Raw genomic sequence first — 14,511 nt, 5'->3', positions numbered from 1 at the left:
TGTTAGCCCAAGAACCAGAGCACGAGGGATCAGACTCAGCCACTGGCAATGCTATTCCCTCTGTGCTAACCTCGCTGATGTCTTTCTCTCCAGGACAAGAATGAAACCACCAGGGGAGCCCTTGCCCAGAGGCCTTGTCGCCCCAGACCTAACTCTGTCCCTCCCAACCTTCCTGAGGAAGAGACTCGCAGAATCGCACGAATATTTTCTTCCAAGTATTCCCAGAAACCTCATGAAGCCTAAGGGACTGAGGGGAGGGGCTACCAGCCAACCTCCTCATCTTTGTTTAACTTACAAGAGGCACCAGGTCTGTTTCCCTCGGCATCCTGAGGCCACGACCACCACCCTATTCCATGGGCTTCTTGAGACCTAATTAAGACTAGAGAGATGTCTGGACCCACTAACTTCTGCCTACTAGGACTTCAGCTTCCTTCTGTAATGAGGCAACGGCTGGAAATAAAATGGACTCCAGCACCCAAGTGGCCCGCCCATCCATCTTCTGACTGGGGCCTAAGGAGGCACCTCTGAGTAGAGAAACCAGTATCCTTGACACAGCCTCTTGTTGAACATAGCCACCCTATTTTTGCTTTAAATATTGGTGGGAGCAGTAAGTGTGTGCATAGCTGAGAAAATTCCAAGGCCCTTTCCAGCTTGTTTATTTGGGAATGTGTTTGTAGACATAAATTATTTTTATGATTTAGTGAATTAATCAGTAGCACAGGGGGGATCACCTCCTTTAAACTGTATTTGATTGTCTGAAACCTAACCATGTTTTTAACTTAACTTTGTTTTTTTACTCATCTCTGAAATTAATTGTTCTTGCCTTTGTTTTAATAAAACTCTGATATTTGTATTTGTGCACAAGTATTTTCTGGGTTGGTCACTGGGAAAAAGTGCTGGAATTCATTTGTAGTCTTTGCTGCAAAAACAAAAGTTGACAACCATCCCTCAGCCATTTGGAACAAGAGTCACCATGAGGCTTCTGTGTGTTCTCCCTAATGTTGGATTGGCCCACATTGGAATGACACCAGTATCCCCTCTTGATTGTTGGGTTTTGCTTGTTTGTTCTTGGTTTTGTCTTTTCCTCTGATGATCCTTGAAATCTCTCAGCTTAGTGAAAGTCTATTACCCAGTCCCTCAGAAGGGTGTCTGTCAGAACACAGCCACTTGGGCAGATACCGTTGATAAAGTCCTATGGGGACCACTCTGAAGGGGCACAGATGTATAGGACCAGCTGGGTGGTGAGGCTGGAAGGTACTACCAGAGGACCCTGCTTGTCACCCCTAAGCATTTGTCATTTCACTAAATCCTCAAAACAACTCTACACCCTAGATAGACGCTGTAATGCCCCTCTACAGTTAAACTCAAGGTCAAGGAAGTCAAATGCTTTGCCTGTGAATAAATAGAAAGTGTGTCCAGAGATAAGGACTCGATGACCAAAGCGGAGGGCAGCCAGTAAGGGCTCTGAATCTGGGCAGTCCCAGACTGCTACGTCCAGGGAACAATTCCTGAAAGAAATCAGTGCTGGGGTAAACCCAGAGAATGACCAGGCCACAGACATCTGCAGATAGAACCAGAAGGATGTTCTGGGCCGTACCGGAGTCCAACCTGGCAGTGTCTGTGCCTCTGGCCTCGTCTGGAAGGCACAGACACCTTTAGACTCTGGCTTCATAGGATTGCTGTGAAGATCAAATGGGACATTTCTGAAAATACTTGGCTGGCATTTGGCACAGAATGTAAGCTTAGGAAATGTCAGCCCCGCCCCCTCTTCCCAAGCTCCTGGAGTGAATTAGAGGCAAGAGCGCCAGTACCCAGCCTCCGTTTATGGGCCATGTACCCTCAGCCCAGCCTGCCCTCATATTTATTTCTGCTCCTTGAACTTCACCCTGCAAACCCACTCCCTCCCCAGCCAGGGCTGGCCTCAGCCACAGGCCTCACACTCAGGCAGAATAGAGAGAGCTTCCAGTACCTGGAGTTTCACATCCCTCAGGGAATAAGAAACCTCCAGGTTCCAGGCCTAAGGGGTAAAGCCTCAGGTGAAGAAGATTCCTGCCAAACCCTGCTCTATCCTGTAAATAACCATGGGGTCAAGTGAGGACAGGGCCACAGGCTGACTTGGGCTGCTTTTGCCCCAGGTTGCAGACAGTCTCTGGTGACAAGGAAATGGTGAACATTGACACTGACAACACAAATGGTGTGTTAGTGACCAGTAGCTCTGAGGTACTGTTTGTCACTGTTACTAGAATGAACCAGTGTCTCCCTGACTTTCACATATACAACCCCTCCACAGACACCTGAAAACAGATGGTTTCTGGAGAGCCAGAGAGTGTAGCAGGCAACTTAGAACTTCTAGCAGAGGCCTAACTCTAGCTAGAAGCCCAGACAGATCCACCAGCAGGAAGCAGGAAGCAGGAGGCCAGAGTCACCTGAGCTCCCCTCCTTCCTTGTAGCACCCCCCCCTTCCCCCTTCCCGTATAGCTCTCAGTCCTGCCCAACTCCGGAGTAATAGTTCCAAACAGAGCCCGAAAGCATAAGGGTAGGGCATGGACCAAGATAGAGGATAAACACTAGACGTCACAATACTCACCCTGGGACCAGGGCTCTGTGCTCGAGCTTCAAAATGGCCTCTATCTTCTCTTCCCGACCTATCTTCTCCTGCCCCCTCTCCTTTTTGTCTCCCTTCTGTGTCAGCTATGTCCAACCTCAGTGCCTGCAGACGACATGTCATGGAGAACAGTGGTTACAGCAGATAGACCCAATGTGTGCTATACGTGTTATGGGCGGTATACTAGTTGTGTACTTGGGAAACCTCTGTCCTTGAGGTTCAGTTTTCTGTGTAAAGTAAGCATTGACTCATGAGGGTTCTACACATAATAAAGACGTGAAGTACTGATACACACTTCAGTGTGTAACACCACTGTGTAAGTGTAAGTAGCCAGCCACGAGAAGCCATACACTCTATGATCCTACTCAAACGATACATCTAGGGCAAGCAAATTAAGAAACAGAAAGATGAGTGGTTGCCTAAAGCTGGGGGCGGGGAGGAAGGGGTGACTCATATTTTTGAGCTGTAATGAGAATGTTCTGAACTAGATTATAGTAGTTGCTCAACCTGACTCTACAAAAAAGGTGTTTGAATTGTGTGCTCTAAGTGGGCAAATTGCATGCTATGTAAACTACATTTCAAAGCAGGGTTGTTTTACTTTGCTTTTAAATTTAGGATCCTGATAATAATTGGTTCTTTGGGGGTAAGGGAAATAGAAATGATGTGTCTAAAATATCAAGCACCTGATGGGCACCAAGAAACAGCACTTATCACCATTGCTATTGGGAAGAAGACACACCAGAGAACCCCTGTCCTAAGAGGCCTGGCCTTTGGGCTCTCAAAGGTGACAATGCACACACCACATCCCATATCCCCTGATCACGAAGGTAGCACTCCTTTTAAAAACTCAAAAGAACCATGTTAAAGAGCCCCAGGTCCGGGAAGCTAAACCAGATCTGGAACTCCCTGGTCCCCTCCCCGCCCTGCCCCACAGCAGCCCGCCTCTTGTCAAGTGATCGGGCTGTCAACTAGCTTCTCAGAATTAGGTTTCAGGTCAGCTGGTGCCTAAGGCCAGTACCAAGCCAGAGGCAACAGAGACAACAGTGAATGGTGAGGAGGGGCCATCGGATCCTGCTGCCACCACTGGAATGGAGTCCCAGGGAGCCCCTGCACTACCCTACCTTGGCTAGACTCAGGTGAGACCCCATACCTTGCCTCAGCTCCCCTTGCCCCTTCTGCCTGCTCTCCCTTCCATAGAAGCTCACAGCCAGGAGTGATTCAGTCTAGCCCCACTTGGTCAAGATGAAGGAATTGCAGTTCTAGGGAGGCTCCCATATCCCCTTTGTGCTCCTGGCCCCTCTTAGAATTTTACAGATCACAGATGGGCAGTGTCCTCTTTTGGCCCAGGATTCCTGCCCAGAGGACAAAGTCCTCTCCAGCACTTGTCTTGGGGCCCTTCCTAGGTAGAGATGAGGAGGTCACCTCTGGTCCATGTGTGGCAGACATTTCTAAAGCCTGTGCTCGCTCTACCTGCTGGTGTCCTCAGCGCAGATGCAAATGCTTTCCCTGAGAGAACAGCTGAGCTGAACGCAGGATGCACTCAGCAAACATAAATGGGCCCTGGAGACTAGAGCATCCTATGCTTTGCTGCCGTAGCAGAGCCACAGGATGAGGATTGCTCAGAACTTGCACCTCCAGATGGTTGCAAAGGTCTGCTGCCCACCAGGATTTTCAAATAACAGCTGAGGCACAGCAAAGAGGAGGATTGGGGAGCTCTGACCTCAGGGAGGTTCCTATTGTGTCTGCCTTTCTAACCTTGCTCACATACTCAAGAATTTTTGCCCATCCCTTCTGTTTCTGATGCACGGCTCGGGGATACTCCTTCAAAGACTTGGTGCACCCAGTCGCAAGCTCTTGACCACTTGTGAGCGCATTTCCAACAATATCCTCGCTGGTCTGTCTTTGATGCCTGCCCCTGCATGCTCCAACCACCCAGCCCCTCCTCATTCTCCACTAGACTAAGTCTAACCTCGGCATTTGCAGCCCTCTACCAAAGGGCCCTGAGGTCATCTCTGACCTCATTTCCTGTCTCCTCATTTTGGTAAGAATGATTTTTGGGCAGCTGGCCCTCCTTGGACTGTCTTCACGGAGAAGGAGGGAAAATTGATCTTTTCCCTGCTTTGGCGGCTCCTACGGACCTAGAAAACAGATAATGAGGCAGTGCTACAAGACAGCAGGGGCAAAAGTAGCAGAGAACAAAGTGGGCTGAGAAGGCAAGCCCTGGTCGACAGGGAAGCAAAAACTCCAGAGACGCACCTGGCCTCAGGAAGGAGAAAACTCCATTAAGTAGTCTGTAGGACCTGGCTCCGCACCAGCACCGCCTGCTGTTCCCTCCAGCAGAAAGTGCCCTGGAGTCGCTCACAGTGTGACAGTGGCCATACATGGGTTCTTTGCCTGACTTGCCTCGGTGTTTCTCTACAAAGCAGAGCAGAACACAGGTTTTTTTCTACCAGCACCAGACAGGCTCACCCCAGGGGCCTCCCCACTTCGGTGTGAGCCTCAGATTTGTGATTGCAAGTCACCCAGCGGCCTAGCTCTCCAAATCCAAGCAAATCCAAGGCTGGGGCGAAGAAGAGACCACCAGGACGCCATCAGGAGAGTCAGCTGTTCCCACAGTACATGCCAGGCCTGGGCAGGGAATCCAGTACCTCCCTGCTGGGAAGGAGCCAGGCCTGGCTGCCCTTCTGTAGGGCAAAGGGGAATGAGGCCTGAGCAAGTGGATGGTGTTTCCTTAACACGCCTGCACTGCTGGTTCCCAGCCAAGTTGGCTCCAAGGGCCCAGGTCTCAGGCCTTACTCTCCAAAGAACCCCCTCCTTGAGCTTATCTCAATTTACAACTCAGACAGACAAGAAGATGGGCTGAAAGAAGAGCCTGGAGAGCCAAGGTCTGACTATACCCACCCACATAGACTTTAGCCTATCTGGGCCCATAACTTGCATCTGATTAGTGGACCTTGGTATTCACCTAACCTTCTCCAGACATGTATATTTGGTTTTATGAAACACTCAGTGACTGCTTTGAATGCTCAACCAAAGACAAAACCATGGTTAGCCAGATGACCACATTGACTAGACCATGGATAGTGTAGTGATGACAACCTTATGGCTTGGCTATCAGAACAATTAGATTGGAGTTCTGTGACCAGTGGTCAGTCAACCTCTTTCCAGCTTAAGCCTCTATTTTCTCATCTGTAAACTGGATTTAAGTACTGCCCTGCTTTTTCCAAAGTGATTTTGAACCTGAAATAGGCTGAACACGGGCTTGGACACCAGGAGCTGTCTACAGTGAGCAGGCTAATGTCTCCAAGCCTCTGCTGCCCTTCCTAACAGGAGCTGAAAATCGAGGGAGATGACATATATGTGGAAAGCTCCCACTGCAGGTTCCCCATAGCCCAGCAGTCAGCTCCTCCTGCTCTGAGCTTCCCTATAGCAATGATTCTCAATCAATGGGTCTCAAACCCCCACCCCATATCAGATATCCTGCATATCAGGTATTTATCTTAGGATTCATAACGGTAGTAAAATTGCACTTATGAAGTAGCAACAAACTAATCTTATGGTTGGGGGTCACCATAGCTTGAGGAACTGTATGAAAGGGTTGTAGTGTTAGGAAGGATGAGAGCCACTGCCCTACAGGTTCAGGCCTCGGCCTCTCCTAGACCATCCTTTTCATCTTTGCAGCTGCCAAAAGTCCTTTTCAAGCCTGGCCTACATTAATCCTCTTATACTCCTTACAAGCAAAAGGACAATCTTCCTCCTCTGAGACCCTCCTCTACAGCTCCTCCCCATCTATACTGATCACAGTTCAGCATGCACTACAGTTATTTGCGGGCACTGTCTAAACCAGCCCATATAGTCTGCTGACGATGCTCCATAGGCAGCTCACAGGCATGGGTTTTTATTCCAGGAAATCAAGCCCTCTGGGTTGGTCCCTTTATGTGTGCTGGCCTTTACCAGCTGAATCCCTGGAGTCACTCAGGGACATGATGTGAGGATGGGATTAGACAGATGTGAGAGGGGAGCTCCCAATGATGTTACCATCTGTTTTCTCAACGAATACAGCGCCTCTAGATGGGCGAGGCCCCTGTTCCTGGAGACGGTGCACCCGAGGGAGACGGTACAGCAGTAGGTGAGGTCGAGGGGTGACTGGTGCCATGAGATGGTTGAAAGTGATACTGAGTTAGCATTTGAGTTCAGGAAAGGTCCTCTTTAGAGGTGACGTCTTAGGAGAAACGTGAAGGAAAGTGAAGAGGCAGTCTGCAGGTGTCTGAGAGAACTGTATTCCAAACGAATGCAGCTCAAGTGGTGTGAGACCACTGCCCTCAGCCACCGGGAAAGAGAGGGCTCAGCAGCAAGTACCTGAGGCCCAGTTCCACCAACAGGCCAGTCAGGAAACCCTACAGAGGGGAGCAACAAAAACCGAGGAGGATTCTGTTTCTTTTATATAGAGAGAGGTATATCCAGGCCAGACATGGCAGCACGGGGATAGGATCCCAGCATTTGAGAGCCTGAAGCTGTATGGTTTCAGGTTCGAGACTGGCCTGGGAAATTTAGTGAGACTTTTGCCTCAAATACATACGTACATACACATATACGTACGTACATACATACATACATACGAGGGCTGGAGAGATGGCTCAGCAGAGGTCCTGAGTTCAATTCCCAGCACCCACATGGTGTTTCACAACCATCTGTAATAGGATCTGATGCCCTCTTCTACCATGCAGGTGTATATACAGAGCACTCATACATAAAATATAAATAAGTAAAAAGTAACAGGAGAGTGCTAGGGAGGCATTTCATTGGTAGAGGGTTCACCTTACACTAGGCCCTAAGTTCAATACTTACAAAGGGGGCAGGAGGGTTAAGGTATCCTTTTGGGGGAACTGGCTTAGTCCAGGATGGATCTCTAGTCGTAAGTAATGTTTGTCCTGTTTGGGAAAGAGGCTTGAGACACCTCAGAAAACTTGACCAGTGAGGAAGCAGCAAGACACTGTGAGAACAAGATGCCTGTGGAGTCGGAACCAGGTATGCTGCCTGCCAGACCTCAGTTTCCTCAGCCGTTCAGTGATGATACCAATGGCCTTGTCTGCTATTCCCCTAATCCTCTGTGACAGGGATTGTTCGGTGTGAAAGACAGCTTAAGTATGGTGGTACCCAGTCTTCTCACTTTGAAAAGCCCCTCCAGGGTGTTGTGGGAGCAGGACGGAGCCAGACAGCCCAGACTCCGCGTGTTCTCTGCCTTATCTCCCGTAGCTGCCTCCGGGAACTGAAGGATTGCCAGGCAACCTTGCTCCTTGAACCTCAGTAGGCACCAAAGGAATCAGGCCCAGCCACTCAGGACCATGGTTGGGCTTCAGCCTTCAGAAGTGCCTCCGACAACAGTTGTGAAGTTCCTAGGGGCTGGCACGGCAGCCTGTTTTGCTGACCTCCTCACCTTCCCCCTGGACACTGCCAAGGTCCGCCTGCAGGTGGGTGCCTTTGGCCAGTGGCTGTGATTTATGAGGAAGAAGGGGCTGCTTTTGCACAGCATCAGCCCAGGTGGGAAGTAGGGGGAAGGCCACTCCACACACTGCTTTGGTCCCTACCACCATCCCTCAGGACCAAAATAATCTAAATACCTAGATATGATGTGACTCTTTACAGTTTACCTACCCCTGCTTTGTAAACTGTAAAGGGTAAAATAAAAGTAAGGCAGTAATGGTGTGGGCTTGGGTGAGCCATTATCCATCTACTATAAGATGGAAGGCAAACCAACTGCACTGTGTGCCAAAGAGACACATCAGTGGGAGCAGCTTTGTGAACTGCACCATGCTGCATATTCAGCCATTTTGACCCTGGTGTGGTAATTACATTAGTTCTCAGACCCTGCAGGGGTCCTGCACACACAGCCCCTCCTTCCCCAGTTACCCATCAGCTTCTCAGGCCCTGCACTTGTCCCTCAGATTCAGGGGGAGAATCCAGGGGCGCAGAATGTACAGTACCGCGGCGTGCTGGGTACCATCCTGACCATGGTGCGCACTGAGGGTCCCCGCAGCCCCTACAGTGGGTTGGTTGCTGGACTGCATCGTCAGATGAGCTTTGCCTCCATTCGAATTGGCCTCTACGACTCCGTCAAACAGTTCTACACTCCCAAAGGAGAGGACCGTGAGTGCCAGCACCAGGGACACCCAGGGGTGGGCGGGAAGCTCATCTGCCCTGTGGGTCAAGGACAGGGAGTGGTCCAACAAGGAGAGCTGGATGCGGGGAAACTGGTAATAGACACTGGCAAGATTTTGACAGTGTTAAGGACTCACGATTCTCTCTGCCATCTCCAGACTCCAGCATTGCCATCAGGATTTTAGCAGGCTGCACCACGGGAGCCATGGCAGTGACCTGTGCCCAGCCCACAGATGTGGTGAAGGTCCGATTTCAAGCCATGATACGCCTGGGAACTGGAGGCGAGAGGAAATACAGAGGGACTATGGATGCCTACAGAACCATTGCCAGGGAGGAAGGAGTCAGGGGCCTGTGGAAAGGTAAACATGGTACCCTCGGGCAGAGCTTTCCTATCCTGAGGCAGAGCAGAAACAGAAGCATGGAGGAGCACAGCTGTGGAGCCAGTTGCCGTGAGATGAGTGAGGGCACTTCCTTGGGAACTGAGACTGTAGAGTCCCCTGTGTTTAGCCCTTGCAAATGCCAGAATCCCTCCTGTGCTTGGACCACCATTCTCATGAATCTTTGCAGGAGAAAAATGGCCCTGTGGTGTTTAAGAGTGGAACAGCCCAGTCACAGTGCTGCCAGGACACTATCTTGCTGGTGTCCCACTCATGCCAAGCCTGTCCTTTCCTGGGTGAAACTTGTCTCCCAGGGTCCTGCCATGCATTCTGTCACTGTCCTAGGGACTCAGCCTCCCTCTTCCATGAAAAATTTCCTTTCCTGAGTGCTCTGTGTCTCTGGGAAGCATGTTGAAATGTTGACAGAGTGCAAATTATGCTCCAAATGCAGCCAAGCAATGAGCATCTGTTTGCGAAGGTACAGGAGTTTGATAGCTGATAACCACAGAAGGAAAGTGAAATCTACTTGGCTGAGGTGTGGTCCTCTGGCCAAGTCCACTGCTATAGAGCTCAGTACCCAAGCTGGAGCATTGCATTCATCAGTCCTCCCTGTCTTCCTAACAGGGACTTGGCCCAACATCACAAGAAATGCCATTGTCAACTGTGCTGAGATGGTGACCTATGACATCATCAAGGAGAAGCTGCTGGACTCTCACCTGTTCACTGGTGAGAGTGGGTAGGGAGAGACAGGAGTGGGTACCACTCAGAGGCATCAGGGATCCAGAAAAACAGAGCAAGGAGCAGTACTCAGTTCAGGATTGTGATGAGGAAAAAGGCCTAGGCTAGAGGCCAGAGCCCTGGGTTTTAGGCCAGCACCATACGCAGTGTATTTGTGACAGTCACTTGCCTTCTATGACTTCAATTTCCTAGAAGAAAAAAAAAACTACACAGCTTTCTTACTCAGAAATGAGAAATGCTAGGTTATAGCTTGTGAAGACTAACCAAGAGCATTGAGTACTGTGCTCCAGGTCAAGGTTGCCCTGCAGATGTACAGTGGCTACCTCTGCACAGCTTTACACCCCTACTCCATTCCTGCAATTTGTTCTTCCCTCCCCTTCTACAGACAACTTCCCCTGTCACTTTGTCTCTGCCTTTGGAGCTGGCTTTTGTGCCACAGTGGTGGCCTCCCCTGTGGATGTGGTAAAGACCAGATACATGAATGCTCCCCCAGGCAGGTACCACAGCCCGCTACACTGTATGCTGAAGATGGTGGCGCAGGAGGGCCCCACAGCCTTCTACAAAGGGTAAGCTGCCACCTTCTGCCTCCACCAGTCTTTCCAAAAAACTTGGGCTCTCTTTCTTCCTCTCTCTCCTGTTTTCTCTTCTTTATTCTTTTCTTCCTTTTTTTTTTTTCCTCTGACTGAGTCTCACGAGTTCCAGGCCAGCCTAGAACTCACTTCGTAGCCAACAATGACCTTGACATTACAATCCCCCTGGCTCCACCTCTGAACCCTGCACACACACTTGGTGCAGGGGTTATACCACCACACCTGTTTTTTGGGGTCTTATTATCCCAGTGCCTACAACAGAAGCCTAAGAAAAAGTAGGCCATGACTAGATAAAATTATTGTCTCTGAATGCTTTGGGCAGGGGAGATTTTCCACCTCTGCTGCCCTGACCATTCACCACCACACTCATGACAACTCATGAGTGCCATTCTTCCACGCCAATACTCGGGCTTCCTGTGCCTGCATGGAAGGCTTAGCCTCTTAAGAAGGATTATCATTATCACCATAATCATATTATGTGTGGTGTGTTTGTGTATCGTGAAGCTGGTGCCCTCCTTCGACTTTTGCATGGGTTCCAGAACTCAAACTCAGTCCAAGGGTGTGCATCCATGTGCTCAGCACCTTAGCCCATGGGGATGCCTTCCTCAACGTCTGTATCACCTGATCTCAGCCACCCTTGCTGACTAGTCCAAATGCCACCTCCTCCCTCACACGTGTTTCCCTTCTCTCCCTGAACCTCAGTAGTACTATTTGATCTACTTCTAGTGTAATTTCACCTCCTACAAAATTAAATTCATCTTCATGCTGGTGCATGAGCTCCTTGGAGCTGAGGCTAGCGACTCATCCATTTTTATCATCTGAAGATCCAAACACAGAGAAAGTATTCAATAGTGTGGCTTGCTCACCATCATCCTGAAAGCCAAATCCCTACATTGAGCCTTGTATGAGGTACTTTATGTAGGGTATTGCTACAGCCCGCTGAACTGGGTAGTAGTCCCCACAATGTGCTCCAAAATGGTAAGCTGCCCAAGATCACAAAATGGCAGAGCCCCAATACCAAGGCCACACCCTATCCCACTGGTAAGGTCTTTGCTTGGCTCCCGCATCATTGCCTGCAGCTAGTATTTTCTGCTGTGTGATGTTTAGCTGAACGCAGCAGACCAGCAGGAGCCACAGAAGTTCTCATGTCTGGAAATGGTGTACTCAACCTGTTACCTGACACTGTTCACCTGAGTGTTTTCAGCTAGTGACTCAGTTTGTTCTTTCACTTGACAAACGTTTATTGAGCATTGTGTGTGTGCCAGGATCTGCCCTATGCCTCCCTCAGAGAATCATAAACAAGGTGCTGGCACACCCAACTTTACTTTTCTTACTTCCAAGACAAGGCACCTGAAGTTGGAGCAGCTAGGATGTTAGCCCAGGTTTGGCTTGACTCTGATGTGTGGATAATATTGCCACAGTGATATAATCCTTATGAAGGTTCAAGAACAGCCATGACAAGCTGGGTACAATGGTTGAAGCAGGGGTTGCCTTGAGTTCAAGTCCAGCCAGAACTACATAGTAAGGCCCACCCATACCCTCCCCAACAAAGGAAATGCCATGGCACTTGGCTGACATGCCCAAATGAATCCTACAGCATGAAGAGCAGCCCTTCAGACTGGAAAGACAATCCAAACTAAGGGGACAGCAATGTGTTTAAAGGGACAGAGAGGGCCTATGGTAACTTGATCCCGCAGAACCCAAGGGGACCAAGAGGGAGCAAGTAGACAGTGACTGAGCTGAGGGACCAGAGACCAGGATCCTCCCCGCCTCTGAGAAGCAGTCTCAGATGGACATCTCCCCCGGGTAGTGGCTGAGCAGAGCTTTCTGGAGACGAGCTGATTTGCCATGGTCCCTCCACCCTGCCCCACATCCACTTCTTGATGTCCTAGCCTGGGCTTTCTCTGGGTGGAAATCTGGGTGTAAATGAGCCTCAAAGCCCCTAACATCAGGATGAGTTGGGTCAGACAGTTGTCTCAGCCCTACAGTGCTACTTACCAACTTTGTGGTTTGAGGACCTCAGCCTCTCTGTCCTCAGTTTCTAACAAAGGACCAGCAGCCAGCAGAGTGAGCCCACAGACCTCTGAGAATTAACTTCCAAACATGGTAACCTGCCTTAAAGATAGCTATTGTTCCTTTTCTGATTCCAACTCCTGCCTAAATCCCCTCAGCAGTGACATCAAAGCTGAAACAGATCTCAGAAAAGAATTGTGACAAGCAGCCTTCAGATAGCGTGGAGACAGCACAGGTAGGTGTGCCTGTCCCTCCTAGCCCGATCCTCTTCATGTGGTCGTTGTTTCTGTCCTCAGATTTATGCCCTCCTTTCTGCGTTTGGGAGCCTGGAATGTGATGATGTTTGTAACCTACGAGCAGCTGAAACGGGCCTTGATGAAAGTTCAGGTATTGCGAGAATCTCCATTTTGAACAAGGCAAGTGGCCACTTGTTGCTTTCCTCATAAGAGGCTACCTAGAATAGAATCAAACTGCAGCTCTCTGCCCAGTGGACCCAGCGGACTCAGGGGATCCTGGCCCACACAGAACTCTGTGCTCCTTGCTGACTTGAGAAACTGAACTAAAAGAGGAGGCAAGTTTTAGCCTTCCGTGTTTTGTCCTAAAAAACCTTTGTTTTTCACTGACCTGATGGGAATTAAATTATATTAATTTTTTAAACCCTTCTGGTTTGACGCCTAACATTTAGGCAAGAGAAAACAAAGAACATTAGATTCCTTTGGACAAAAGGGAGATTTGCCAGCTTCCCTGAAATGTAGGATTCGACGATGAATAAAAAACAGGAAAGGTTGCAAGCTTTGGGAAGATCAGCTCACTGGAACCCCAGGGATAGTTGCACTTAACTACAAAGCTGTGACTGCAGCCTTTGCAGTCACTCCGGGACATCTGCCCTTCTGTACTGAATCTGCCAAGTGGACTCCAGTAGGATGCTGGGGAAAATGAGAAAGGAAGAAGAAAACATTGAGCCCGTACAAACGAGGCTGACTGGGCCCCCCAGGACACTAGAGGACTGAGGATGTACGGTGGATCACAGCCCCTCCCTATCTACCTCAGGGTGTTGGGAGAATCGAGAGAGAAGCAGGGCATGGAAGCACTTTATAAAAACAATGCCCGTCTGCAGAGGTAAAGTGAAGACAATCATTTGTGCCGTGGGAACCTGCTGTCTGGTGACCTCAAAGGGCTGTGGGTCAGGACCCAGAATCTTTATAAAATTGTTATGCCTCAATAAAAAAAAATTCCCACCTTAAGGAAAATAAGAACGGCTGCTTTCCAGCCTTCTCTCTCTGACAGATTTTCTCAAGCCCTGCTTGTCAGGGTGGCAACAGACCCAATTCCACCCTCCTAGACTTCCTTCTCTCTCACTGCCTTTGCCTGCAGAGACAATGCTGCGGTTGATAAGCCTTCAGCCTTCCATCTACACAAAGGAGGGCTGAGTACAGGACCAATTTCCAAGCTTAAGACTGCACATCTGGCAACAAAATGGCTCAGTGGGCTCAATCAATAGGACCCACATGGTGGAAGGAGAGAATTGACTCTTGCAAGTTGTCTTCTGACCACCACACAAGCATCCATACATGCATGTGAATGTACATATGTACAAACACAAAGAAAAGTTTAACTGCACATGGCAGTTCAAAGGAGATGTCCCCCAGATGCCTCAGGCATTTGAATACTTGGTCCCCAGTTGTTAGTGGCTGTTTGGTGAAGTCTAGAAGATGGGGCCTTGCTGGAAGAAGTGTGTCAATGGAGACTGGCTTTGAGAGTCCAAAGACTCGTGCTGTTCCCAGTTTTTCTATTTCCTGGTTTTGGTTTGACACGTGAGTTCTCAGTGGCTGCTCCAGCCACTGTGCCTGCTGCCAGACCTCCTTGCCAAGATGGATGCTTTCTCTCTGGAACTGTCAGCCCCAAATAAAACTTCCTTCTCTAAGCAACTGCCTTGGTCATGGTGTTTTATCACAGCCATAGAAAAGTAACTAAGACAGTGCACATCTTTCAAGCTGTGTCTTACACTGTCACACATGTGATATATAAT

The 14,511-nt window shown here is 49.4% G+C and overlaps 2 protein-coding genes and 1 long non-coding RNA gene across 11 annotated transcripts in view; 2 read left to right on the top strand and 1 right to left on the bottom strand.

Annotated features, from left to right (window-relative positions):
• C2cd3 (C2 domain containing 3 centriole elongation regulator) overlaps nt 1-853 on the top strand; it is a 98,621-nt gene extending 97,768 nt beyond the window's left edge. For 4 of the 6 annotated variants that reach the window (XM_085682879.2, XM_048435022.3, XM_048435023.3 and 1 more), the window contains one exon: nt 94-853. In XM_085682879.2, coding sequence (XP_085539005.2) covers nt 94-243 — 150 coding nt within the window. In that variant the 3' untranslated portion in view covers nt 244-853. The remainder of the gene's footprint in view (nt 1-93) is intronic. The other 2 variants (XR_014999550.2, XR_014999549.2) reach the window with 1 other exon arrangement.
• The window catches only part of LOC125400905 (uncharacterized), a 37,495-nt gene that overhangs the window by 22,649 nt on the left and 335 nt on the right, over nt 1-14,511 (bottom strand). For 2 of the 3 annotated variants that reach the window (XR_007232131.3, XR_007232132.3), the window contains exons 2-3: nt 4,862-5,020; nt 2,588-2,710 (exon numbers count right to left, since the gene is read on the bottom strand). This is a non-coding gene — a long non-coding RNA (uncharacterized LOC125400905). Of the gene's footprint in view, nt 1-2,587; nt 2,711-4,861; nt 5,021-8,901; nt 8,997-14,511 lie in introns of those variants that run through there. The other variant, XR_014999552.2, reaches the window with a different exon arrangement.
• Ucp3 (uncoupling protein 3) lies at nt 3,595-14,410 on the top strand. Of its 2 annotated transcripts, none has more exons than XM_048435027.3 (7): nt 3,595-3,741; nt 7,862-8,076; nt 8,551-8,752; nt 8,923-9,123; nt 9,766-9,867; nt 10,265-10,445; nt 12,779-14,410. In XM_048435027.3, the coding sequence occupies exons 2-7, from the start codon at nt 7,951-7,953 to the stop codon at nt 12,891-12,893; spliced, it is 927 nt and encodes a 308-aa protein (XP_048290984.3). In that variant the 5' UTR covers nt 3,595-3,741; nt 7,862-7,950; the 3' UTR covers nt 12,894-14,410. The 2 variants fall into 2 exon arrangements, with proteins under 2 accessions (XP_048290984.3, XP_087757697.1); XM_087901571.1 differs by lacking the exon at nt 3,595-3,741 and adding an exon at nt 7,550-7,633.

The sequence above is a fragment of the Myodes glareolus genome, chromosome 24 (assembly GCF_982192425.1).
Source record: "Myodes glareolus chromosome 24, mMyoGla1.1, whole genome shotgun sequence".
In the NCBI taxonomy this organism is placed as follows: Eukaryota; Metazoa; Chordata; class Mammalia; order Rodentia; family Cricetidae; genus Myodes; species Myodes glareolus.
This window is presented reverse-complemented; position numbering and strand designations above follow the sequence as displayed.